The following is a 26,451-nucleotide window of genomic DNA, read 5'->3' on the forward strand; positions in this document are numbered from 1 at the left end:
AGTGAACACATGGAGAGGCTCAATACTGCACATTATTAGAGAAATGCATACCAAAACTATGGGATTACCACCTCACACCAGTCAGAAAAAAAAGCTACCAACAGTAAATGTTGGAGAAGGTGTAGAGAAAAGGGAACCCTCTTGCACTGTTGGGAATGTAAACTGATACAGTCACTGTGGAAAACAGTATGGAGTTCGCTTAAAACACCAGGAATAAAATCACCATATGACCCAGCAATCCCACTAGTGGGCCACTACTCCCACCCTGAGAAGACCACAATGCTAGAATACACATGCACTACTGACAACAGCCAGGACATGGAAGCAACCTAGATGTCTATCAACACATGAATGGATAAAGAAGCTGCGGTACACTTCTACAACTGAGTACTGCTCAACCATAAAGGAATGAACTTGAGCCAACTGCAGTGAGGTGGATGAACCTAGACCCTGTTAGAGAGTCAAGCAGGTCAGAAAGAGAAAAACAAGTATGCATGTCAACGCATATATATGGAATCTAGAAAAATGGTACTAAACATTAGGAAAGAAGGGACTGTGGACACAGTGGGGAAAGGTGAGGGTGGGACAAATTATATACAAATAGTGTAGTGTTAGTCGCTCAGTCCGGAGAAGGCAATGGCACCCAACTCCAGTATTCTTGCCTGGAAAATCCCATGGATGGAGGAGCCTGGTGGGCTGCGGTCCATGGGGTCATGAAGAGTCAGACACGACTGAGCGACTTCACTTTCACTTTTCCCTTTCATGCATTGGAGAAAGAAATGGCAACCCACTCCAGTGTTCCTGCCTGGAGAATCCCAGGGACGGGGGAGCCTGGTGGGCTGCCGTCTATGGGGTCGCACAGAGTCGGACACGACTGAAGTGACTCTAGCAGCAGCAGTCGCTCAGTCATGTCTGACTCTTTGTCACCCTCTATATATACACACACACACGTATATGTATGTATATGTATGTACATATGTACATGTGTATATGTGTATATATGTATATGTATGTACATATGTACATGTGTGTATGTGTATATATATGTATATGTATGTGTATATGTACATATGTATATGTATATATGTATATATACACACACATACACAAATACACACACACATAACTGATTTGCATTACTATACAGCAGAAACCAATTCAAAATTGTAATGCAATTTTCCACCAATTAAAAAAATAAAATTTAAAACCAATTTTTAATACTAAACCTTCTGTGAATCAAATCCATTCCAGTATGGTAATTCAGAGTTAACGTTCCTGGCACATGGAACAGGATTAATGTCTCAAATGATAGCAGATAAAAGTCTCTACCTAAGAGTAAAAAAATGTGCTACCCAAAGAACACCAGCATAGACAATGAAACCCTCTGCCTAAAATCTATGTCTTATCTTATAAGCCTACAAGTGGTAGAATAAACCAGTAATTCCTCCGTACAAATTCTATCAAGATTAAATCACATAAGGGCGCATTACAGTAAGTGTCATTATAATACAACGCTGTTCTGCCAAATAATAAGCAGCAACATGAAATCTCCAAGTCACATGTAAACTACCAAGTATTCCATGTTCTCACAAACAGGTGTTGTTTCACCACAATTGATAACAAAAATATACTAAGATTATCTTAATACAGCTTTTCAATAAAACCTCGAGAACGTTTTTCACATCTCTATCCTACATCTACTTCAGTATTGAATAAGTGTTCAGAAATAACCCAATTAACAAAGGTGAACCAAGTGATCAAAGAGAAGATTGGAAACTACTAATTAGGATGGCCATTAGCTTTCTACTGACGATTATTCACAGCTTCTCCCTGAGCGGCCTGCTTGCCACTGCTTCTTCAGCCCAGTCCACAAACACAGCCCTTACAGGAGGTGTCAGATTCTGCTGCAGCAAAATAAACACTTCTACACACTCATACATGATGAAATAACATTAATTACAATAAACAAAATTAGAAGTTATTAAGTAACATAAAATAAAACCCATGGTAGAAACCAGCGGGGGAAAAAACATGGTAAAAACAAGAGAAAAAGTGCTTAACACATCAGCCTAAGCCTAATGATAGCTAAAAATTAAGATAAAACTTCTCCATATATATTAAGACAAGTGAAAATGAAAAGTGTAATATTAACATAAACTCCTATAAATGGAATAACAATCTGGTTTTCAACTGAGACACTGACGGTTCTCCCCCTTCCTCGATGTTGCTTCTATTACGCTGCAGTACCACCAAGTGGCAGAAGGATACACTGCAACCCTAGGACTGCTGGCTGAATACTTTCAACTCTCAAAACAGCAACTACCATGGACTGAACCTTCCAAAATTCTTAGGAAGGCCTAACTCCCAACACGACTGTATTTGGAGCTAGGGCCTGTGAGGAGGTGGTGCAGGCTACAGGAGGTCATGCGGGTGGGTCTCTAATCCAACAGGACTAATGCCCTCCAAGCAGAGGGGGAACACGCTCTGGGCACGCAGTCACCCAGGGAGGCCACGACAGCACAGAGGAAAGGCCGCCGACCGCAGGCCAGAGTGAGAGCCTGCGCCAGAAGTCCACCAACAGGCACCTTGCTCTTACTGCCCAGCCTCCAGAGAGGAAACAAACGTCCACTGCTCATGCCGCCCAGCCAGAAGTATTTTGTTATGGCAGCCTGAGTGGATTAATACAGCAATGCTACACCTTAATTCCTAACTCTGTTCTTCATGAGAAAAGCATTCACTTAAAAGGAACAAAAGTCAAAAGATTTGCCTTTAAAAATTCTAGCCCTTAAAATGACAGAAACTAAATAAAGTCTTTTCTAAAAAGTTCCTTTATCAGCTAAAAGAAGCTATTATTTAGATCAGAAAAGTTAGAAGTTAGGATTAATTCTTATTATCAAAGGGAACATTTTTTCCCCGAAATTAATTAACTGTGGTTCCTAAGTACACCTGTGCCTTCCTCAGAGCAAGACAAAATCTTTAAAACAGGGGAGGCGGGGGGAGATTCATATTGGTCCAAATAAGAGAGGTAAGTGTTATCAGGAAATAGATATATGTACTTAAAATCAAATTTCTTCTGTTTATGTCGTATATGTGTTTAGAAATTCTCACCAACTTACAAACATTCCTGACTGCCTGTATATTAAATAGCAGCCAAGAACATGAATTCCAGATCCCAAATACCAGGGTTTCTGTCTCTCTCTGTTTTGTGCTTACTAAGTGGCTCTGTTTCAGTTACTCACCTGTAAAAAGAGAGATAACTTCCCATAAAGGCTGCATCTTCCCCTACAGGATTCTCCATTCTCCCACTCCCCCAGCCCCAAGAATAAATTTTATTTACTTTCTTACAAATTATGGTGATCCACTGGAATCAGCACCACACAGACAGGACTTTTTATCTCAGTATCCCAGAGCAGAGAACAAAGAAGAAAAACCAAGGTGAAAACTGTCCTGGTTCACAGGTTAACTTTCTCTTTTTATCCCAAACACCCGATTTCTGCATCACCCCTACTCTCTATAATATCATGTATAAAACTCATGAGATGGAGCGTTCCAGCAGTAGATGCAGGCAGACCCCTTGGGTCTAGGGTCCTTCTTCAGTTTTCCAAGATTTGGTATTTGATTCCTCGAAAAAGATCCAATTATAAAGATAGCCCATACCATCCAATTTAGCCTAAATTTCTGTTATTGCAGTTAATATTTCTTTCTGGACCTGGACAACTATCTCACTTCTGTAGGACAAGTCTATTCCATGTATAAGACGTATTGATTAATTCCACTAAGTGGGACAGTATGGCTCCCACTTTGTCCTTCATTATAAGCAAGACGACTACAAAAACTGAAGACATAAAAAAGAGAAGACTTTTTAAGTACTCCATTTCATCTCCTGCCATCTACAGAAAAGAAAGGAAAAGCTCTTAGAGGAAGTGGCATTTCCTCACCTGCTCCCTAAATAGTTTTCAATTTTAAAGGGTGGGTGTAAAACTCCTTTGCTATAAGCTGTTGCAAAACAATTGCTCAGATAAGCTGTTTCATACTCAATTTAAAATGCAGCATTTTCAGTCATTTTTAAAATCTCTCCAAAGTAAATAAGCATTGATATTTTTTTCTACAGTAAATAACCACTAGTGGTTTTTAAGAATTTTAACTATTATCCCTCACTAATAAATATACTCGAACCAGGCAGTGAACACTGCTCCAGAAAAACACTGAGCAAAAAAAAAAAAAAAAAAGAGAGATTCAAATAAAATATGCTACAAAATCCATACTGTCAGCTCGAAAAAAATCTCAAAATTCAATCACTACCAGCTTAGACTCTATAAAGATGTCACTTCTAGTTATAAATACCTTGCTTCTAGAAATGGGAGTCCTTGAGTTGACTCCTAATGATTTTATATTTTACAGAGATTTGCCCAGTCTCTAGGCTACTGAGCAACATACACTAAAACTATACTGGAACAAAAACCTTGCAACTCCTAGTCCAGTTCTCTTTCCATTTCATCGTTATTTCCTCATAGCTCAACTTCTCAAATGTCAAGGACAAGGTATACTTTTGTAAACTGATAAATAAGAATATGTACACAATGTATCACAATGTATTACTGTGGGCTACAGCCAAGTGGTTACATTTAAAAATAAACAATTTAAATAATAGTGAACATCTTCCTTTTACAAATAAGAAACTATGGCCCGGTACATACAGCTAGTCTGTGGCAGTCTTTTGGGGAAAAAGTGATCTCCCTCTAGAAAGATAACCAGTTAAGATTTGAATGGGCAGAAGAGAGGCCTTTCCAGGTAGGAAAATCATATAAGCAAAAGCTTAGTGGATGAAACAAATCAATCAAATTCAGAGGACAAAGAATAAATTCTTTTGACTAAGAATAAAGAAAGACAAATTTAGGAATGGCTAAGTTTTGTGTTGGGGGTAGGAGAGGGAGTTTCAACTCTTAAAGAATTAAACTTCATTCTACAGGCAGAGGGAAGCTAGAGTGGGTTTTTACCAATAAATGTAAATGTCTCAGAAATTGTGCGTTTGTCTGAAAGCCCAGACTATAAACATAAAACAAAGGTTATAAGAGCCAAAATATTTAACCACTCTATTTAATCCAATTAAACATTTAATCCAATTATAAAAGGAAAAGTGGAAAAGATGTTACAAAAAAAGTTAAATAATAGAATAAAAAATGTACAATGAAAGAAAATGAAACAAATGAGAGAATAAATGATAGAGGTGGACAAACAAATTAACAGCTACATAACAAAAGACATTACTTCATGCAAGCAGTCAAGTTCTGGAAAGAGGATTTAAACGATCCAAACAAGTCCAGTCTCCAAAGCTAAAACAACACTCAAAGCACAACCACCAAACATTACTGTTTCAAACTGCAATAACTCACCTCTCTAGCAGCACAATCATGAGGAGCTTCTTCTTTATTTACTTTTCCTTTTGGAAATCCCCAGCCTGATTTTGCTAGGTACCCCTGAACCAGTAGTACCTGCAAGACAATCAAGAGGTAAAAATAAAACTTGCTCTCCTTTCCCATATTCCTTTCTAAAAGCCAGAAGTGCTTTTCTCCTTACTTCAGTTAACTGTTATCACCAACAGTTTTACTTGGTTAACCGGCTTCCAGGAAGCCAGATATACCATTACTTTTCCTGTGAAGAAAGGCATTCTGCCAATTTTAAAGCATTTCCTCAGCAATCGAGTTCCTTTACAAGAGGCCATACTGCAACAGGTATAAATTATTAAGACCCAGAATGCAGACAGAATATGCAAATTTTGGTCTTGTATCACTAAAAATCTAAGTATACTTCTAAAACCTCAGTTCAGAACATTATAGATAAAACATTAGGATGAAAACAGCTGATTACCATTTCACTTAAAAATTCTGTATTACTCTCACTCACATTTTCAAGTGTCTCATCAAGAATAATTGCACCATATGTTGGCACTCCCATTTTATATTCCTTCCATTCATCCAAAATTTTTTCCACATCTTCACCTTGAGGCAGCAAAAATGGACAATGACTGAAGAGTATACCATGTGTTAAGGAAGCCACTTACTTTCTCCCTTAATACAGTTTAAGCACATATACACAGAAAGACATCTTTTTAAATGAATTGTGTATTTTATACAAAATTACTCACATCTTCACCTCACGTAAGTGTATCTTTCTTGTCTTTTCACATTTGTTTTCGCCTGAACAAAACATTTCTAACTTCTCGCATTTAGCCCAGGCACAAATCAAGTAAAGTTTGAACACATATGCTCTGGCACCCTGAGTTAACACCAAAAAACTCAGGGCCACGTCAGCACTTCCAGTCACTAAGTGTGTCGAATTTATCACATGAAGAGTCGACAGACAGTGAAACGGACAGCAAGAAAGACGAGCACAGCACACACAGTAAGAGGCAGGGGCCGTCAGAGTGACCAGAAGCGGGGCGTCCCTGGCAGTGCGGGGTTAGGGCGCGCTTCCACGGCAGGCGGTGCAGACTCAATCCCCGGCTGAGGAACTAGGGCCCCGCGAGCCTCTCAGCCGCCCAGCCGCCCAGCCGCCCCGCCGCCCTCGCCCCGGAAGGCAGCGGGAGCAGCTACCCCTAACTCTGGGAAGCAGAACTAGAGATGAATGAAGCATGCACGCTACAGAGCTGAATGTTTTTCTTTACCATGCGTATGTATCGCTTTTATAATACATTCTAATGATGAAGATTTATTAAGGATTATAGAGAAATGTAAACATGAGTATTAAGGAAAGTATGGCCTGTTTCAAAAGAAACTGGGTATGCCTCTCCAAATTTGGGCAGGGTAAAATATTTTTTTCTAAAGTAAATAAAACCTAAACCTGTAAAGTATATGCTCAGGCTTCCAATACTAATATGCTACCAAATGCCTCATTACAACACTGTTAATTATGAAAACTATAGGGCAAATTATAATTTATGACAGTGTTTCTCAAACAGAGGACCCTCTCAAGGGTTTTCAAGTCCTCTGTGAAAACTTACATATTCTGTCTTTTCATTTTTATGTTAATGTAAGAAAAGAAGGTTTGTAACAGATAAGGCAAAGAAAGGTGCAGGGAAAACTTGTAGTACACACACGTCAACATCCTCAAAGAAGTCAGCATTGTATTCACATTAACTACTGAGTTAAACAAAAACATCACATTCATTTTATGAAAACTAATTTTATAAGCTGTATATTTTTCTGTTTAAAAATATGGTATTATAGCTGCAGTAAGAAATAAGGTTCTCAAAGAGCTCAAAAAAGGCAACCATCTATAACAACACTGTATTAAATAGGCAAGTACTAGGTTAAAAATATTTTTTGCTTTCATTTAGGGAGTGGGGGAATCATGTGGATATAATATTAACTATTCCATAAAGCTCTATGGAAGGATTTTGGAAGATTCCAGCCTCCTATAATTCTGAAAGCTATTTCCCATTAAAAGTCTAGCCTGAGATATTTAGTAAAAATTCCTTATGTGTTTTAGAGTCACCACAGATTTTTTTAAATCTAATTATATATTTTAAATAGATAGATTTTTTTTCCATTAAAAATTTAACCACAGGGGGAAAAATATGAATATAACCCAGGAATAGAAGTAACTTCCAATAGTGTTAAAGAGGAAGTGTCAAAGAGGAAGACATTTACCTCGTTTTTTTCCCTTTCTCTTCCTTCTCCCTACAACGTTCCTAATAATTTCACAGTGCATTAGTGTATCTATAACGAAGTTTTATCTCATCTTTCTACCTATTAAACTTCTTCTTCAAAAAGAATAACAAACATTAGCAAAAGAAATTAAAATCAATGGACATCATCTTGAAAATCTATATTCTTCATTTACCCATTTTTTTTCCTACCCCAAAATCACCATAAAAAGAGTGAGCTGATGAACCAATCAACTGCAGAGCAAGATATATTTGGAATTAATGATGAAAAGCACTTGCTCAAGTCCACACAATTAGCAAATAACAGAACTCAATCCAAAATGACATCAATTTCCTCACTGAAGACAACTCTTCAATCCTCCTCCATATTCAATAGTAATTCATTCCAACAATGGAGTGGAAAGTTTTTTGGGTTTTTTTGGAGTGGAGAGTTTTTAAATACCACTTTTATTTAATGAGACAATGTACTTAACTCAAAAAAACCTTATGATATGCTGAGTAATGATAATTATTTTCTAATTTTTACTAAAATTATTATTTGACTACGGTCTTATTTTCTTAACCATCAAACCAAATTATTTTGCATCTTGAATCTTGGCTTACTGGGTCTTACCAACAGTTCTAAGAGAAAGACAGAAGATCACACTGATTGCATAAAGAATGGAAGAAGCACATACGTCTACTTGTATTACACATGTCCCATCTCTTAACAATTCAGTGCTTCTTTAGTAGACTCTTTTTAACATTTCTGCAAAAACATGAAAAATACACTCTAACTGTAGACAATTATTTCACTATAACTGCCATCCAAAATCCTTCTGTTATCACAGATGACATCAATTTCCTCTCGGGTCAAGGTCTGGCCCCAGTTCCCTGTATTCCGTGTCCTCACATCCACGCCCACTTCTGGGACCAACTCCCGCAGCAACAACCTGCACCTTGCCATCAACAGAACTATTACAGTCCTTTGATTAGAATAAAACATCTTGGCCATAATTTTCTACAGCAGTCTTTTAAGTAGTCACAATATATGGTTATTCTACATCTATTTTTGACTGTTCCCCTGTCTCCATATTAGCACCCTCTGGCTTTTATTTTCTTCTCTCCACAATACAGTCCATCACTTTAATCAATGTCTTAGCAATATTCAAAACTCTTTTGCCACAGTTATGAATATAGCTCCCCAGCAAAACCTCAACCCAGAAGCAAGTCCAGGACAGTCAATCTATAGCACATACTGGGGTATGTAGTATACACTCAGGCAAGTACTACTGGCACATACTCAGTTAAGTGCTACACCTGAGTAGTCCTAAAGAAAAGTCACAGGATTGTGCACAACAAACAAAGAAAAAACAGAGTCACAGAGAAGCCCTACTATTTGTCCAAGGTTGCACGACTGGTAAATGGCAAAGATGGGATGGTAACGCAAGGAATGTGGCTCCAGAACTCACACTATTAACTTTTACTCTGCAGTCTCACAGGTACCACAAATCAGTGTCTGCCATGCCCCCACAAAATTTCTCCTTTATTTTTCTACAAATGGAATGACACAACCATCCACTCAATCGCTCAAATCAGAAACCTGGATACCATCCTTGACTCCTTCCTCTACCTCTCCTCAGACATTCAAGTTAAGACAAAGTTTACCTCCTAAATATCACTGAAATTTAATATCTTCTATTCACTTCTATCAGAAGTTTCCATTTCTCTCTCATAAATTAATGAAACAGCATCTTAATTAGGTTTCCAATCTGACATTCCTCCAATTCACTGCCTGCACTATTTCAGGAATGTTTTTCAAAACATTCCTAGAGAGAAATAAAGCAAATGTGGCAAAACGTTAACAATGGGTAAATACATAGAAAGAGTATGGTGGCACTTGATTTTAATATTCTTTCTACTTCTCTGTAAGTCAAACTTTTTTCCTGGAAGTCTTTTTTTAATCTCCTACATTCTTTTAGTACCCTTATGGGTAAAGTCCAGACAAATACGGCCCAGTAGATTCTGCCTCCAAAGAAGATTTTTGTCTAATTTCAAATTGGAGTGGGATTACTCGTGTCACTATTTCTAAAGAACACTAGGCTACCTTATCAGAACCTATAAGACTTCAGTGAGATCATGTCCTTTCCTGCTGGTCATCCTAAAGACAGCGGCCAAATACACCCTGTTCACTACACAACGCCTGGCACAGACTAAGCACTCAGTTATTTAATGGAGTCTGGGGGCAGGAGAAGGGGACGACAGAGGATGAGATGGCTGGATGGCATCACTGACTCGACGGACATGGGTTTGGGTAGACTCCAGGAGTTGGTGATGGACAGGGAGGCCTGGTGTGCTGTGATACAGTCGCAAAGAGTCGGACACGACTGAGTGACTGAACTGAACTGAACCACATTAGAGGAAGCTTTTTCTTCCACGTAAGTGAATTAGAAGAAGAAACTTAACTAAAACAGGGGTGCTTTTTTTAAATAATAAGAAAAGTTTTAAAAATTCATATAAACACAACTGCAATTGTGTTTCAGGAAAAATTGCAATTCAGGAGACCCTGGGTTAGGAAGATCCCCTGGAGAAGGAAACGCCAACCCACTCCAGTATTCTTGCCTGGAGAATCCCATGCACAGAGGAGCCTGGTGGGCCGCAGTCCACAGGGTCAGAAGAGTCGGACAGAACTTAGTGAGCAAACCACCACATAAGCACAAAATCTTATCCAGAACCCCAAAATATGTACAGTTGCTCTTATAAGACCCCAAGTCTATGCAAAACAGACCGAAACCAAAGAAGACAGCTTTCTTACTTTACTCATGTTTCTCCAGTTAGATTACAGCTCCTTAGAAACAAAGTGCTCTACGATTTCCTCATAAAATCCGCGACCAAGACTCTAACAGAGGCAGTGTTCCACAGCACTTCCGTTCCGCCTTTTTCCATTTACTTCTACGCAGTTGCTGAGAAACTTTCAAAGGTTAACAGCTATATAGATTAACAGTTTATATAGCTATAAACAGTTTCACTCATTTTCTGCAGAACCCTAAAGGGTTCCTTTGAAGAAAAAGCACAGGGAGCTGAGCATGAGGCTTAAGTCACCTACTCCTACTCCCTCTAGTGTAGTAGTGAACTTATGGGTACAGAGCCATGTCAACACATGGTTTAAAAACAATGACCAAGAGAATAAAAACCTAAGCATTTTGGCTCAAGATTTAAAAACTCACAAATTCCCCTACATAACTTCCATCCCTATCTCCTCTTGGATCCCTGTAAGAATCTTAGTAAAAGTTTACTTTCCAAGGTATTGCTTATCATTTCCAACTCCCCAATTTTGCTCCATCCCTTTTCTTTATCTGTAATGTATTTCCCACTCCAGCCTGCTTACAGGAAATGTATAGAGTGAAAATTCTACATTCCCTTTAAAACATAGCCTTGCTTAAACTTGCATAAAACTTTCCACCTTCTGCCAAATTCTAGAAACAGTATCAAGAGCATTAGCAATTTACTAGGTTTTTGGCCTTGTGACATAGCTTCCTTTTATAATCTTAAATATTCGTGTGAATCTAATTATGACAAGTTTCTATCTTATTTGTAAATAGGGAAGAACAAAAGCTTCTCAGAAGGCAAGGAATCTGTCATAAAACCAAAAACTGTTTTGAACTCAGGAAGTATTCAATAATTACTTAAGAATATCTATCCCAGAAAGGTAGTAATCTCAATAAAGATCATTCAGTTAAGTGGTACAGCAAGAGGAATGTAAAAAAAAACAAAACAAAACAAAAAAAAAAAAACCAGATCATTCTAAAAACAGGCTAGCTATATCTGAAAGAAAATCAAATTTATTTCTAATCATAACTGCACATTTTAGGGGGTCCGCAACATAAATAAGAATACTGTTGTCCCTCCAGTATCCACAGGTGTTACTAAGACCAACCTCACTCTGCTCACTACATGACAGGCCAATGAATCCGAGATACAAAGTTGAGGCAAAGAATATGATTTTATTCAAAGGGCCAACTAACCAAGATGGCCAACTAACATCTCAAAATAATCATTTTGCCAGGGTCTGGATGCCAGGTTCTTTTAAAGACAGACAAGAGGGGGGAGGTGAGGAAACAAAATAAAGACTATTAACCTTGCAAGTTATCTCCTAGAATGGCCAGCCTTAGGCAGGGGGGTGTGTTCATTTCTTCCTTCCTGCCAACTACAGGTGGGGGGTGGGGGGGTCTAAACAAAGGCACTTTAAAAACAGTCAGGCTTTTCTGAAGCAGGCCATTATGTATGATTATAATAACAAAAGCAATGGAAAGCAAGTTAAAGAAACAGTTTGAATATGGAGTCGGAATTGACTTCTCCCTGCAACAATGTGTGACCCTCAGAGAGCGGCCGACTCCACCATGCCTTTTAACACCATCAAAGAAACTTGAGCTGGCTCCCCTGGTGGCTCAGTGGTAAAGAACCCTCCTGCCAATGCAGGAGACGTGGGTTTGATCCCTGGGTCGGGAAGATCTCCTGGAGAAGGAAATGGCAACCCACTCCAATATTCTCACATGGGAAATTCAATAGCAAAGGAGTCTGATGGGCTACATAGTCCATGGGGTCACAGAAAATTGGACATGACTTAGTGACTAAACAAGGAACATCTATGAATTCTGGTATCCTGAGGGAAGGGGAGTGGTCCTGGAACCACCCCCATGACTACCAAGGTGCAACCCTTCTATCAAACTGTGCCTACCACCATCAGGCACAAACCATGTGTATATGCTTTATGTATTTGACCAATTTTAGAAATCATTATGTTTTATTTAAAAGATTATAAATCTCAAAGACAAGCAAAAGAAAATTTGTGCTAAAACATCTTATTAACAAGAATGAAAGACAGTCATTATAGTAATAAAAAGGATATCAGCTTTAGCAAAGTCTCTTATCCCACACTGAGGTAATCCTGGTGTGTTCTGCATGTAGAAATCCAAGTAAAACCAATGGGCAAGTTCAATCTGAAAACACACTCGGATAGCATTGTCTCTTTCCTCGCTGGGAATATGCAAAATAAATCGGCTGTCAAAAACAAAAAACATACAAAAATTACATTTACAAACCATAACAATTTATTTTAACCTTTTTAATTGCTTCATTCCTGACCCACCAACACGAAAATACATCAAAAGTAGTACTGATCAAGGAAGCAAAATTGGCAGGAAAGTTAAAGTGTTAGTCGCTCAGTCTGTCCAACTCTTTGCGACCCCATGGGCTGTAGCCTGTCCATGGAATTCTCCAGGCAAGAATACTGGAGTGGGTTGCCATTCCCTTCTCCAGGGGATCTTCCCGACCCAGGGATCAAACCCAGGTTCCTGCACTGCAGACAGATTCTTTACCATCTGAGCCATCAGGGAACCCAGGAAAGATGAGTTATGAATGAATCTCATTCATAACACAATTTTTTAAGAGGTCATCTATCCTCTGTTCACAAGTACAGAGATAAGAGCTCCCGAACAATAAATTAAAGGTGAGTAAGAAAACAAACTTGTGGGACTTCCCTGAGGTCCAGTGGTTAAGACTCCATTCTTCCACTGAAGCAGGCACAGATTTCATGCCTGGTAGGGGATGTTAGCACATCCCGCAAGCCATGTGGTGTGGACAAAAAAGAAAGAAAGAAAGAAAAAAAATCACTAGGATTCCCTCCCATGTCTGGTAACATTTTCAAAGAATATATGCAAATAAATTCATACACTCGAACAGAAAAGATGTTAGCTGTTTAATTTTTATATTTAAAGTATTACAAAGAAATGCAAAAGAAATCATTAATAGACCAGACTTCCCAAAGAGCTCATCTGAAGAACCTGAGTTCAAAATAACTTTCAAATACAATCACTTTTAAAAAAAAGAAAATCTGAATTGTCTTTTCCAAGTACATTCAGAGGAAGAAACAGTTAATACACAGTATAAGTGTACGCTATATTACACACACAAATGTATGTGCATGATTAAGATAATGAACCCTTTTGTGCAACAAACCAATCAAACTCATGTGGTCTACAGGACACACTCAGCAAGCACCACCAGCCTTCTTCCAGGCTCAGCATTTTCTGTGACCGTTTCTAGTGACGTTTAGAGACAGAATGGAATTACATAAAAGAAATCCACTGGTGTCAAGAGCCATTTTTTAAAATTTAAAATAGCATCACCCAATTTGATCACTTACATGAGCAGTCCCCAACCTCTCTGGCACCAGTTTCATGGGAGACAATTTTTCCATGGACTGGGACAAGGGGGATGGTTTGGGGATGATTCAAGCACGTTACATTTACTGTGCCCTTTATTTCTATCATTATTATGACATCCGCTCCACCTCAGATCACCAGGCATAGATCCCAGCCTTTGGGGCCTCTGACTTACACTATTCACTAGTTGTGGTGATAAATGCTCTTTGCTATTTTCAAGTTTCAAATCAAATCTCAAAACAATGCTGTAAAAATTATAAAAATATATCATTCCAATAGGGAACTGAATAAGTAGAAGTTAAAACAAATATATGTACAATAATCTAGAAAAACAATCTGTATTAAGATTAATCTGTATTAAGAACAAGACAGGTAACATGTAACCCTGACAGCATTGTCCAAGACATAAAAGTCTCTTCCACATGGCATTTAAGATCCAGTGCCTGCTTACCTGCACAGCCTCTATCACTCTGTAAAGTTCTTTATACCCAGTGACACCTGATTCTTAGAAATATGCTAAATCGCCATCCACATACTATCTCTCTCCTCTCCTTATAATTTATTCCTCATGACTTACTTATAGGTCATGAGGAACGACTTATGAATTACCTACTTCATTCATTTCTTATAATTCATTCCTCATGACTTACAAACACTGCATCTCCTACAGTGGTAGGTATATCAGACTCCTCTAAACAGATTTATATATTCTTTCAACTCCTACTCCATTAAAGCAATTATCTGATTTTTACTACTGGGTGCATGCTCAATCGCCAAGTCATGTCCAAGACCTTGCGCCCCATGGACTGTAGTCCACCAGGTTCCTCTGTCCGTGGGACTCTTCAGGCAAGAATACTAGAGTGGGTTGCCATTTCCTTCTCCAGGGGGTCTTTCCGACCCAGAGATCAAACCCACGTCTCCTGCATTGCAGGCCAATTCTTTACCACCATTACTGTCCATAAACTGTTCCAAGTTAGTTCACTGAGATAAAGTGCTGAATTGGAAGGACTGATGCCGAAGCTGAAAACTCCAATACTTTGGCCATCTGATGTGAAGAGCTGACTCACTAGAAAAGACCCTGATGCTGGGAAAGATTGAAGGTGGGAGGAGAAGGGGACGACAGAGGATGAGATGGTTGGATGGCATCACCAACTCGACAGACATGAGTTTGAGTAAACTCCGGGAGTTGGTGATGGACAGGGAGGCCTGGCATGCTGCAATCCATGCAGTCGCAGAGCTGGACACAACTGGGTGACCGAACTAACTGATCTTTGCATATTTTTACTCCCATAGTCTAGCAAACTGACACATACTGGCAGTTACAATTTATCTTTGAAATGTAAGATGGGGTAAGCACACTCCACTCTGTCCCTCCCATAAAATGCAGCTATAAACCCTGAATGAAATACACAGACCAGCTATTTGAGGATGGTGAAAAGTAAACAGCAGCAGGAAGATTGAGGAGGATGACAAATATCTGAATTTACCATTTTTCCACCCTCCAGTATCCCTAAGGTGGACGGGGGGTTAGAAGTGAGCGCCAGGAGCCCTCAAGTTCTGCCTCAAGGATCAAGACAGGAATCTAAAGGAACCTCTCCACAATGAGGGTCTCCCCCTCTCTTCTCCCTTCTCTCATGCCACAGTACCAAGCAATGCCATACTGGTTAGAGTTGGCAGCAAGTGACTGTTAACAGGGTCCACAGAAGTTAAAACCTTGTCGGACAAGAACCTTCCTCTCCGATCACAAGAACTGTGCAGTCCCAACAGAGCAGGGCCAACATCCATAGCTTATCCTCATCTCCAGCCATGTGGTCCCAGGCAGGAGGAGAGTCACATCAAACACGTGGTAAAGTGGCTTTCGGTTCCTGCCATTTTTCAATATTCAAATTCTTCAAAAAGGGGAGCCAAGAAGTACCAGGGAGACAGCAGAGAAGGAGGAGCTGAGGCCCCACAGAATCATCTAGGACTCTGACGCTCAACCTCAAGCTGCACAAACATGGGCAGACTGGGGCTTCCCTGGTGGTCTGGGGGTTAAGAATCTGCCTTCCAATGAGGGAGACACAGGTTCAATCCCTGTCCTGGAACTAGGATCCCCCTGCTGCAGGGAGACTAAGCCCCCGCACCACAACTACTGAAGCCCATGCGCTGTATCGCATGTGCTCCAGAACGAGAGTCTGGAAGCAGCCTGCACGCCACAGCCAGAGCGAGCTGTGCGCAGCAACAAAGATCCAGCGCTCAGACCACCAGCAGTACACCACAGACGTAGTCAACTCAACTACCTACGAGAGAGACCACTCCTCCAGCCTCAGACTAGCCAGTACACGATACACCAAGACAGAATGCACACAAAAACTAGACTCATTTTATCTGATTTTAATAAACTCACACCAAGTCTCAAAAGGGGCTTCTCTGTGGCTCAGATGGTAAAGAATCTGCCTGCAATGCGGGAGACTCAGGTTTGATCCCTGAGTCAGGAAGATCCCCTGGAGAAGGGAATGGCTACCCACTCCAGTATTCTTGCCTGGAGAATCCTATGGACAGAGGAGCCTGGCAGACTACAATCCATGGGGTCACAAAGAGCTGGATGCAGCTAAGAGACCAACACTTTCAAGTCTCAGGAAAAAAAAAAATGAAAGGAAGAAAAGAAAAACCACCTGCCTATTATTTCTTAATGTTCTCAGTTTGGGACATTTTCTATTGAATTCCATTATGGAAGAAGATCAAGAATTAACTCTATTCCTCCTCTCATTCGGCACACCATTGTCCTCTCCATCATCCCAACAAATGGTATCTTAGTTTACTTTTTTAACTTCAGCACTACTGACATCTGGAGCACATAACTCTATGTCGAGAGGAGCTGTGCTATATGCTCTAGGTGTTCAGCAGCATCCATAGCCTTTGCTTATCAGGTATCAACAGCACTCTCCAGCAAGCTGCAACAACCAAAAAGGTCTCCAGTCACTGCCAAACGTCCCTCGAGAGGAGCAAAACTCAGTCCCAGTCTACAACCACAGCGTCAGATCAGCATTCAAGTCCTCCCACTACGATTCTGTAAACACAATTCACAGCTAAGCCATATAATCCACGGTTTTTTCACATTTAAAAAATTACTTAATTTAGCTGTGCGGGGTCTCAGTTGCGGCACATGGGATCTTTTAGCTGCAGCATGCGAACTCTCAGCTGCAGCATGCAGGATTCTTGTTCCCTGACCAGAGCCTGAACCTGGGCCCCCCGTGCTGGCAGCAGAGTCTTAGCCGCTAGACCACCAGGACGTCCTTGTTTTCCGTCTTAAGCACAATCAAAAGTTCTCCCACTAATTAATAAATGTCTTGTCACTGCTTTACTTTCTCCCTACCTGTCACTAACTTAATCTTTCACTAGTTTTCTAAGTTCTTTTCTCGAGGTGTTCATTCAGACACACCAGTTTCATCTTGAAGACTATCCCTGAGCCTTCTGATCTGTGCCAATCTGGAGTGACTGCCACTGCATATAATATACATCTGTCATCCTATGCTGTCCCTTCACTAGCATCCTATGGTTCCCATGTTTCCACCCTATACCAGACCTCATGTTCTTACATCCCGTCTTCCTCCTGATTAATGTACTTCCTTATTTTCACCTTCCTTAGTACCACCTTCCATGCCTTCTGGAGAAAGAATGCAGGAGAGATAAATATTAAGACATAGTGAATTTGAAAATATCTTTATCCTCACACTTGACAATTTGGCTAGGTAAAGAATTCCAGGTTGGAAATCATTTTCCTTCAGAAGCCTGAAGACAGTGCTCTTTCCTGCCAGCCTACAATTTTGATGTGTAGACTGAAGCCACCCCAATTCCTTCGTCCAACCTTTTTTCTCACTGGAAGCTTCCAGCTTCTTCCTTCTGTCCTTCATGTTCCAAAATTCCCTAGCTGTCTCTTTTCCATACACTGCATCACTTATTCAATGGACTTCATCCACTTGGAAACTCACCTCCTTCAGTATTGAAAGACCTCATGGAACGATCCTATGATTCTCCAATTTTCTCTGTTATGTCCTACGTCTAACTTCTAAAACCCTTACTTTCTGGGAAACAGTCTCTTACAAGCCACCTACTGGGCTTTTTGTTTCTACTCTCATATTTAAAATTCCAAAGGCTATTTTTAATTGCTTAAATTATGCTTTCATAGATTATTTTGCTATTACATGACTGTAAAAACCTCTCTCTCTAAGGAGTAGTTTTGGGGTTTTTTTTCTTCTCATTTTTCATTGTCATTGTTAGTTTTAAGTTCTACATTCTGTGTTGAGGCCTATTTCAGATATTCATACTTTCAAGACTACAAAGCTTTTTTAGGAGGCTTGTCAAACATGAGGGACCATTAAAGGGGATTAGGCTGAGCCATTCGATCAAGGAACTTCCAATGTCAGTATCTTCAGGTATTTCCTCATGGGCTAGTCAGAGCACCTAGACAAAAACCTTCCAATCCATCAGAAGGTAAAGGCCAGGCTTCCACTTTCTGGGAACTGAGCAGAGGAAGAGGGATGGTTTTCAGCATGTACACGGTACTCACCACCTCATCTGTGTCACTTTTCAATATCCTCTAATTCTGAAGCCGAGTGACCACTACAATATTCACTCTCTCACAAGTCTGTCAGGTCTGCTAAACCACATGCCACCTTCACTTCTGCTGCATAGTTTCCAAAGTCTGTGGCTCATCTCTTCATCCATTCTTCCCTTTCTTGTGGGGCTATACATTTGAAATTGTTTAAGATGCTTGTGCACAATCCACTATCTTTAACTAGAAATTCATATGACAAATTTCTAAAGGATACTAACCACAATCTAAAATGGGGTACAAAAACACCTAAGACAGAGAAATTCAATCCTATTCCCATCCCAATCCAGAAAAGTCCTGAATAAGAAAACTTTTTAAAAGGCGAACGTAACAGCAAAGTCTATTAATAGGAGAACATCCACACTTCTTTCACCCCTCTGACAGTCAGGAGTCTCTCCTGCAAAAGGCAGGGGAGGGAAGAACAACACCCAAGACTCTCTTCTAACTTCGGCAAATGGGCTTGAGTGCTGGCGCGCCAAAACAAAACGCCTGCCCGCTGGTATCCCAGGGCTCCCCAGCGTTTAAGAGCCAGCTCCCACCTGCTCTCATAGAGCAGCCAGCCACACAGGAAGTCCCTCCACAGCCCCATCTGAAACACGGGACAGCAACCAAAAAGTCACCCAACATTTCAGGAAAACCTAACTCATGACAAAGAAAAAATCAAACTCATTTCAAAAACTGGCTCTGAAGAAAAGTGTTGTCAAGGATATCTCCTGGAACCTTGGTGCTGCAAGTGTGGGCCCTGGGCCACCTGGAAACATTAACTGTGAGAAGAGAAACAGACACTTCAGTCCACACAGGCTCAGAAAGCTTGCTCCCTGATGATCCTCTCAAAGAGATAACTTTAGAATGTACATCAGCAAAACAAGAATGAAAATAAAGAAAGCATAAAACAGAGCATTCAAGAGAGAAGAGACACAACCTGGGAGAGCAGGAAAAGGGAATTCGAGTACAGTGCAGACTGGACTAGACAGTGAAGATCTCTAAGACAGCATTCTCCAGGAAAAAAGGATTCAGTAGAAGAGCAGACGGTATAACAGAGTAAGACCAAGGATATCGAAGGAGCAGATGAGGGTGTGATGGTGGAAGGCAGCTAGAAACTACAGGCATTTGGGGGGAGAAGGGTAAACGTACAAGAGAATCACAGTCAAAACATGAAGCAAAAAAGTTAGAACAAAAGGGGGGAAAAATATTAAAGAATAGCTAGAAGGAATCAGGGGATAATGAACAAAGCATATGCTTCTTTATCCAAAAGAAAAAACTAAAAGGTATCGTTTATAGCAACTTGTAGAATGTAAGAAAGAAGAATGTATTTGGACATTCTCTCTCAAGATTCTTAAAAAAGGATCTTGACTATGTTCAGAATCTTGTAGACTTGCCTCTACTGTGAAAAGTATTTACGCAGTCATGATGTACAACAAATGCCATTATTATTATTCACCCCCTGCAATCAACCAGTAGCAGAAAGTTTAAGATTTCATAATGTTACAAAATGTAATATAAATACTATCAATTTTAATTTTTAAGTCACCTGGATAGAAGCTGAGGGAGTAGGTAAGAAAAGAAATAGAAGAAATGATGGGGCACTAACTGCCTCACCCTACCAAATGCAGACTCGAGAGACACTGACATTCATAAAACAGAAATAAAACTTTTAAGTATAGTAAAGTCACAAAGATAACCAATGGAACAATTTAAAGTAGTCATATAACTGCACTGGAAGTAGGACAAGGGCGACAGTAAGTGTAAACTAAACTCCCACCTAATAATCTACCAAGATACACTAAATCCTCAATCTAATATCTGGAGTTGGTAGAAACCGGTACAAGTAAACTTTAAAATATTGAAATATCCATTAGAAGACTTTACAAAACAGGCGAGGTCTGCAGAGCAGAACTAGGATGAAAGGGGTAGGGAAAGAGATTGCTGCTTTTCATTTCACAAATTCATCTGTACTGATTAAAAAAAAAAAAAACCTTACAGATGAGTACATTTTAAAAGTTAAAGGCAAATTTTTTAGAAACTTTTAAGAAAAAAAATTTTACACAGGAAAATTAAACTTCAATGCTTTCATTATGTGAATGTTTGTGATCTGTTTTATATATTCAAAAGTGTGTGTACATACATACATGTGTATATTTTAAAAGCTAAAGTAAAATGCTTTTCACAATATTTTGTTATGGGAAAAATTTCTCCACCTCACAAAAAAAGTCATCTTTTCAATGTTTCCACAGATAGAAAAAACATTACCACAAGGACTGAAATTAACACAAAAATGTTTCAGGTGAAATGAACACTTAAATGGTTATTTCATTAACCTATGAGATCACCAAAATAGCAGTATTAGTTGCCAGACTATACCTTTCTCCTTTTAACACAGGAGTGTTTAATTGTTAAAGGGACTTACAAATAACTTCAAACTCTTCTTTAGGAGGAACAACTTACCAAACTGCAGTTTTCAGTTTTTACTTTAAAATCATGCTTTCCAAATCTTTAATAAGATTATTTAAATAGTACCGAAAAATATTTTTAACTTTTAACATTAGAAATCATGGTACACCAAAGACGAGTATCACCCGCCATACAATGGTGCTGATTGACTTTGACATTCGCAAACATGCTGTATTACAGAGCAGGCTTGGTTCACCAAAGCATTTCAGACAAGTCTTCCTTGCTGTCCTCCAACTCCACTTCACCCGCAAGTTACCAGTTTTATCAGTTTGGTACATATACTTTCAGAATTCTGTGCATGCACACAAACGTGTATTCACAAAACATTTAAAAATTTAACACAGAGCACCAAATGACTAGTTATTACTCTCAGTAGTACATTGTGTACATTTTCAAGACACAAATACTCTCCTTCGGTTTACTGTTTGCTAATTGCCTTAGGAATTTCTAATGGCTGCATCATATTCCTGTAAATGAAATACCCCATATTCAACTGCCTGAAAAATAATATTCCATGTCTTAGGTAAGCTGTCTAATGGTTAAAGTCATATCTTGAAAATTGAAGTCTCCTGCTCTAATTTCTCACATAAAAATCACTCTCAAATTTTACATTTCCCCAAAACATATTAATATATGGTCAATAACTAAACTATACATGACTAGCAGGACTATGTAATTTATCAAAGATCAAAACAATAAAAGAAAAAAATCTTAAAGATACAGATAAAGAAGAACTAAAACTGGAGAAAATACAAAGGGAGTGAAAACAAGAGTCAAGACCAAACTTATAAATCAAGAGGCACTTAAAAAGTACAAAACAATAGAAAAAAAAGATGTTACAAGAGTACAGAAAAACTAAACTTTTTCAATTTAAGCTTTATTTTCATAGAAAATAAGTGTGAAAGTTTCTGAAAGAGCCCATAAGCAAAAGCCAAAATTATTAATATTAAAAATCTTTATATTAATCAAAGATATTGTAAACAGTAACTTGAAAATGGTATTACTTTTAAAACCTGAAGTTTTAAGAAATGGTTATTTGGTTCTGAAATGGAGCAGGAGTCATCACAGACAAAGACATCCCCACCCTCTCTCTCACCTCTTGTTTAAAGGAAAGTTTTAGCCTCCTAAGCTAAATTTGATTCAGAGAAGCAAAATGCAGAAAACTAAGGAAAGCAGTCAAGCAAAACAAGATAATACTGGCTTAACCATAAAGCAAAGTCAAGGACCTTTAGCTCCTGCGCAAGGCCTGCAGATAGTATCCTGAGCCGTATCCTTCAGTTGTTTTGTAAAAACTAAAACCCTCACCAGGTGGAAGAACCCAACTGCATGCTAACCACCAACAAGTAGACCTTAGACCCCTAAAACCAGGCTGATAATTTGAAATTCTAAAATGCCACCCTGTTACCTCACCACCACCTAATCAGGAAGAGGTCCATGAGCTGATGACTCACCACGACCCTGTCCCTCATCTTCCCTTTAAAAACCCTTCTTTGAACCATCCCTGGGGAGTCTGTCTTTTAAGCATGAACAATTCTTCCTTGCAAGGCCCATCAGTGAATGCAGCATACTTCCCTTTACCACAATTCTATATCACTGTAGGCTTTGCTGCATGTCAGGCAAGTAGACCCAACTTTGGTTGGATAACCGTTTCCTATTAGTTTATCAAGTAGCTAGCCCTAATTTTTAAACACATCAACCATGCAGGTCCAAAAAACAGTAACTACAAAATATTTCCTTAAAGGAAAAAATGAAAGTTTTCTCTACTCCAAAAGATCTGCATAAAATAGTTTAAATACACTAACTAGAAAACCAAGTAAGAATCTTTACTTAACACTTAACAGATGTTTAAGATGAAGTCTACAAAACACCATTATTTTTAAGTAGGATTCAGTTCAGCTCAGTTCAGTCACTCAGTCGTGTCTGACTCTTTGCGACCCCATGGATCGCAGCACTCCAGGCCTCCCTGTCTATTACCAACTCCCGGAGGTTACTCAAACTCATGTCCATCGAGTCGGTGATGCCATCCGACCATCTCATCCTCTGTCGTCCCCTTCTCCTCCTGCCCCCAATCCCTCCCGGCATCAGGGTCTTTTCCAATGAGTCAACTCTTCGCATGAGGTGGCCAAAGTACTGGAGTTTCAGCTTCAGCATCAGTCCTTCCAACAAACACCCAGGACTGATCTCCTTTAGGATGGACTGGTTGGATCTCCTTGCAGTCCAAGGGACTCTCAAGAATCTTCTCCAACACCACAGTTCAAAAGCATCAATTTTTCGGCACTCAGCTTTCTTCACAGTCCAACTCTCACATCCATACATGACCACTGGAAAAACCATAGCCTTGACTAGACGGACCTTTGTTGGCAAAATAATGTCTCTGCTTTCTAATACACTATCTAGGTTGGTCATAACTTTCCTTCCAAGGAGTTAAGCGTCTTTTAATTTCATGACTGCAATCACCATCTGCAGTGATTTTGGAGCCTAAAAAAAAAAAAAGTCTGACACTGTTTCCCCATCTATTTGCCATGAAGTGATGGGACCAGATGCCATGATCTTAGTTTTCTGAATGTTGAGCTTTAAGCCAACTTTTTCACTCTCCTCTTTCATCAAGAGGCTTTTTAGTTCCTCTTCACTTTCTGCCATAAGGGTGGTGTCATCTGCATATCTGAGGTTACTGATATTTCTCCCGGCAATCTTGATTCCAGTTTGTGCTTCTTCCAGCCCAACGTTTCTCATGATGTACTCTGCATATAAGTTAAATAAGCAGGGTGACAATATACAACCTTGACGTACTCCTTTTCCTATTTGGAACTAGTCTGTTGGTCCACGTTCAGTTCTAACTGTGGCTTCCTGACCTGCATACAGGTTTCTAAGTAGGATTACACACATTAAACCACCTTCATAACGGTTGATATGACTTCTTTAAATGATGCAGTCTTCTGTAATATACAATATAAACCCAATACTAATGGGACAATTAGTTTAGATGCCTGTTAAAACTATAAATTACCTATCTTTTCTAAACCACCTGTATCGCTATTAATTCATACATAACTATTGCTCATCTTTCCTAATACTACTCATATTTAATTCTTCTAACTATAAAATGTACATCCTCTAAAAAAAATTTGGAAAGATGAATCAGAAAAACCATAACTCCACTTTTGACATGTTCTCCCAGTCATTTATCTAACAAACATCAAACCTCTTTTTTCTTAAGTTATAACCATATCATCACTAAAGAAGTACAGTGATGTTAATTCTTAGTGGTTGCAAAATTAGTCTCTTATCTACATGTACTTTTGTGAAGTAATAACATTAGAGAGGACTTTCTATTTCATCCACCAATGTTAAGAAAAAAAGGTACTGGCATTAGAAAGAAAAAGGGCTAATTTCAAATATTGATTTTCTAAATTAAGATGAAAATGACCTTGTATAAATTACAATGTGAGTCTGTCTGAGAGATGAAAATGGAAAAAACTGCATCTACCAAACAGGGTTATTTTGAGGATTAAATGATACCTGTGAAGAGAGCATCCAGTGTCTGGTTGGCACTCAGTAGTAACTTCACTAGTATCAGTTCTTCCTTTCCCCTTAAAGTCGTGAATGCAACACAACTACTAAAAGCCAGACTTTTAAGATATAAATTTAGACATAAATAGTGAAAAGTTGTCGTCTTATCAGAGTTGTATTCATTTGCTATCTAAATTATTTCACATCCCACTTACACTAGCAACAACTCAGATTATTACCACACCAGAAACATTTCCTTTTCCTGAAGTAAAATTTTAAGTCTATTTTACACATGCTTGAAAGTGAAAGTACACTTGCCTATCTAAAATTATAGCCAACAAGAGAGAAGAATGCAGAAAATTCTCTTGTAAAAGTAAAGCATCAGTTAAAACCCAGCAGCTGAGAATACCGTTCAAGGATAATTAAGAGATGGAAGAAAAAAGCAACTCTAGACTTTTTTTCTTCCCTTCACTCCCAAGGATAAGTTTGGGGATGAACAAGAGAGTAATTTTTCGCAGCAATTTACAGAGAACGCCACGGACAAATAAGAATACTCCGGGGGAGTGGGGGGCGGAGGGTAAATTTGAAAATTGTTCTCTACGTAGGTCCGAAAAGCTCGGACTCCAAGACTTAACAACCTTGGGATCTTTCAACAGAACTGGGGAATGAGACAGAGGGAAGAGAGGGTAAGACTGTCGACAGAAGTCAGAGTCAGAAAAAGCAACGGGAGGGGGAGGGGCAGCCCCCCAAACGCCAAAGACCCAGCTGCTTCGCTTGCGGGAAAGCAAAATAGTTGAGCAACTAAGAAAATGAGGAAATCCCAGCGCAGGGAGAGAAGGAATGGAGGAGGGTGCGTGAGAAACTGGGAGGCTACAGCGGAAAAAGAGGGGTGGTGTCGGAGATAAGAGTCGACCGGGAAAAGGAGCAGAGGCGGGACGGGAAAGCCGGGACAAGGATGTGGACCGGGAGAGGAGACGCGGAGGTCTCCGGGGTCGCCGAAAGTGAGAGGGGGGGAAAAGAAAAGCAGGGGACGACAGGGGGCCGAAGCAGCGCGGGGCGCCACGGTACCTGCAGAGATCGTCCAGGACGCTGCCGGGAATCTCCACCCGTTTGGTCTCCATGATGAGGACCCACAGCAGGAGCAGTGCATCCCGGCTCCGCGCGGCCGGGGACCGAGGCTACTGCAGGAAGACTCCGGCTCGCCGGAGAACACGCAGCAGCTGCGGCAGCGGCGGCGGTGGCTCCTACGGAAACGAGAGGGGAAAAGGGGCGGGACCGCTCACTTCCTTCCGGCTCCCTCAGCCCGGGACCCCGAGGCTGGGCCGAGGCGGGGGGCGGAGTCCCGAGAGCCACGCCCCCGCTCTGCTTGAAAGACCCAATGGGAAGGTGGAGAACTGGGACCCTGAGCAAGCTAAGCCAATGGGAACGCGGAGAACTGAGCAAGCTAAGCCAATGAGGTGTTTGTTTATTGGTCCGTCGGCTCCAATCCGTCTTCAAGCTGCTCAGTTACTACTCAGTAAACCAACTTCCCGCCGCTGGTCCTGGGCCTTGGGGTGGATAGGCGCATGCGCATCATCCCTCTTTAACTCTACTAGGAAGTCTGGAGAGTACCGGTTTTCCCTCTGGGTGGTCTTCCTCACACCCTCTCGGTGACTGAGTAGGCGTTCTGACCTTTGCAGTGCTGAGCCCGTGGGCGCATTCAGCACGAGCGTGCATGCGTGATTTCTGTCACCAGATACCCCGCAGACACTCTCACCGTCACCCCCGCCACTTCCAGGTTGTGTATCCTTTCACTACAACCCGCCGCAGAGAGTTGTCATTTTTGTGGTGGCCCACCGCGTTTGCTCTGTAGGCACCCAGTCCTAACTGTGAAGACAGAGGGATTTATCCCTGTATTTGACACCATGTGAAATATGAATTGATCCTAACTGTGAAGACAGGGGGTTTTATCCCTGTATTTGACACCATGTGAAATATGAATTGATCCTAACTGTGAAGACAGGGGGTTTTTATCCCTGTATTTGACA

The 26,451-nt window shown here is 40.1% G+C and overlaps 1 protein-coding gene across 3 annotated transcripts in view; it reads right to left on the minus strand.

The window, feature by feature from the left end:
• DCP2 (decapping mRNA 2) overlaps nucleotides 1–25,713 on the minus strand; it is a 48,748-nt gene extending 23,035 nt beyond the window's left edge. Inside the window, exons 1-4 of one of the 3 annotated variants that reach the window (XM_070462372.1) lie at nucleotides 25,493–25,713; nucleotides 12,555–12,706; nucleotides 5,905–6,032; nucleotides 5,394–5,492 (exon numbers count right to left, since the gene is read on the minus strand). In XM_070462372.1, coding sequence (XP_070318473.1) covers nucleotides 5,394–5,492; nucleotides 5,905–6,032; nucleotides 12,555–12,706; nucleotides 25,493–25,545 — 432 coding nt within the window. In that variant the 5' untranslated portion in view covers nucleotides 25,546–25,713. The remainder of the gene's footprint in view (nucleotides 1–5,393; nucleotides 5,493–5,904; nucleotides 6,033–12,554; nucleotides 12,707–25,492) is intronic. The other 2 variants (XM_020901086.2, XM_020901087.2) reach the window with 2 other exon arrangements.
• Nucleotides 25,714–26,451: the final 738 nt, after the last annotated feature.

This window comes from Odocoileus virginianus, unplaced genomic scaffold (genome assembly GCF_023699985.2).
Source record: "Odocoileus virginianus isolate 20LAN1187 ecotype Illinois unplaced genomic scaffold, Ovbor_1.2 Unplaced_Scaffold_3, whole genome shotgun sequence".
Taxonomy (NCBI): domain Eukaryota; kingdom Metazoa; phylum Chordata; class Mammalia; order Artiodactyla; family Cervidae; genus Odocoileus; species Odocoileus virginianus.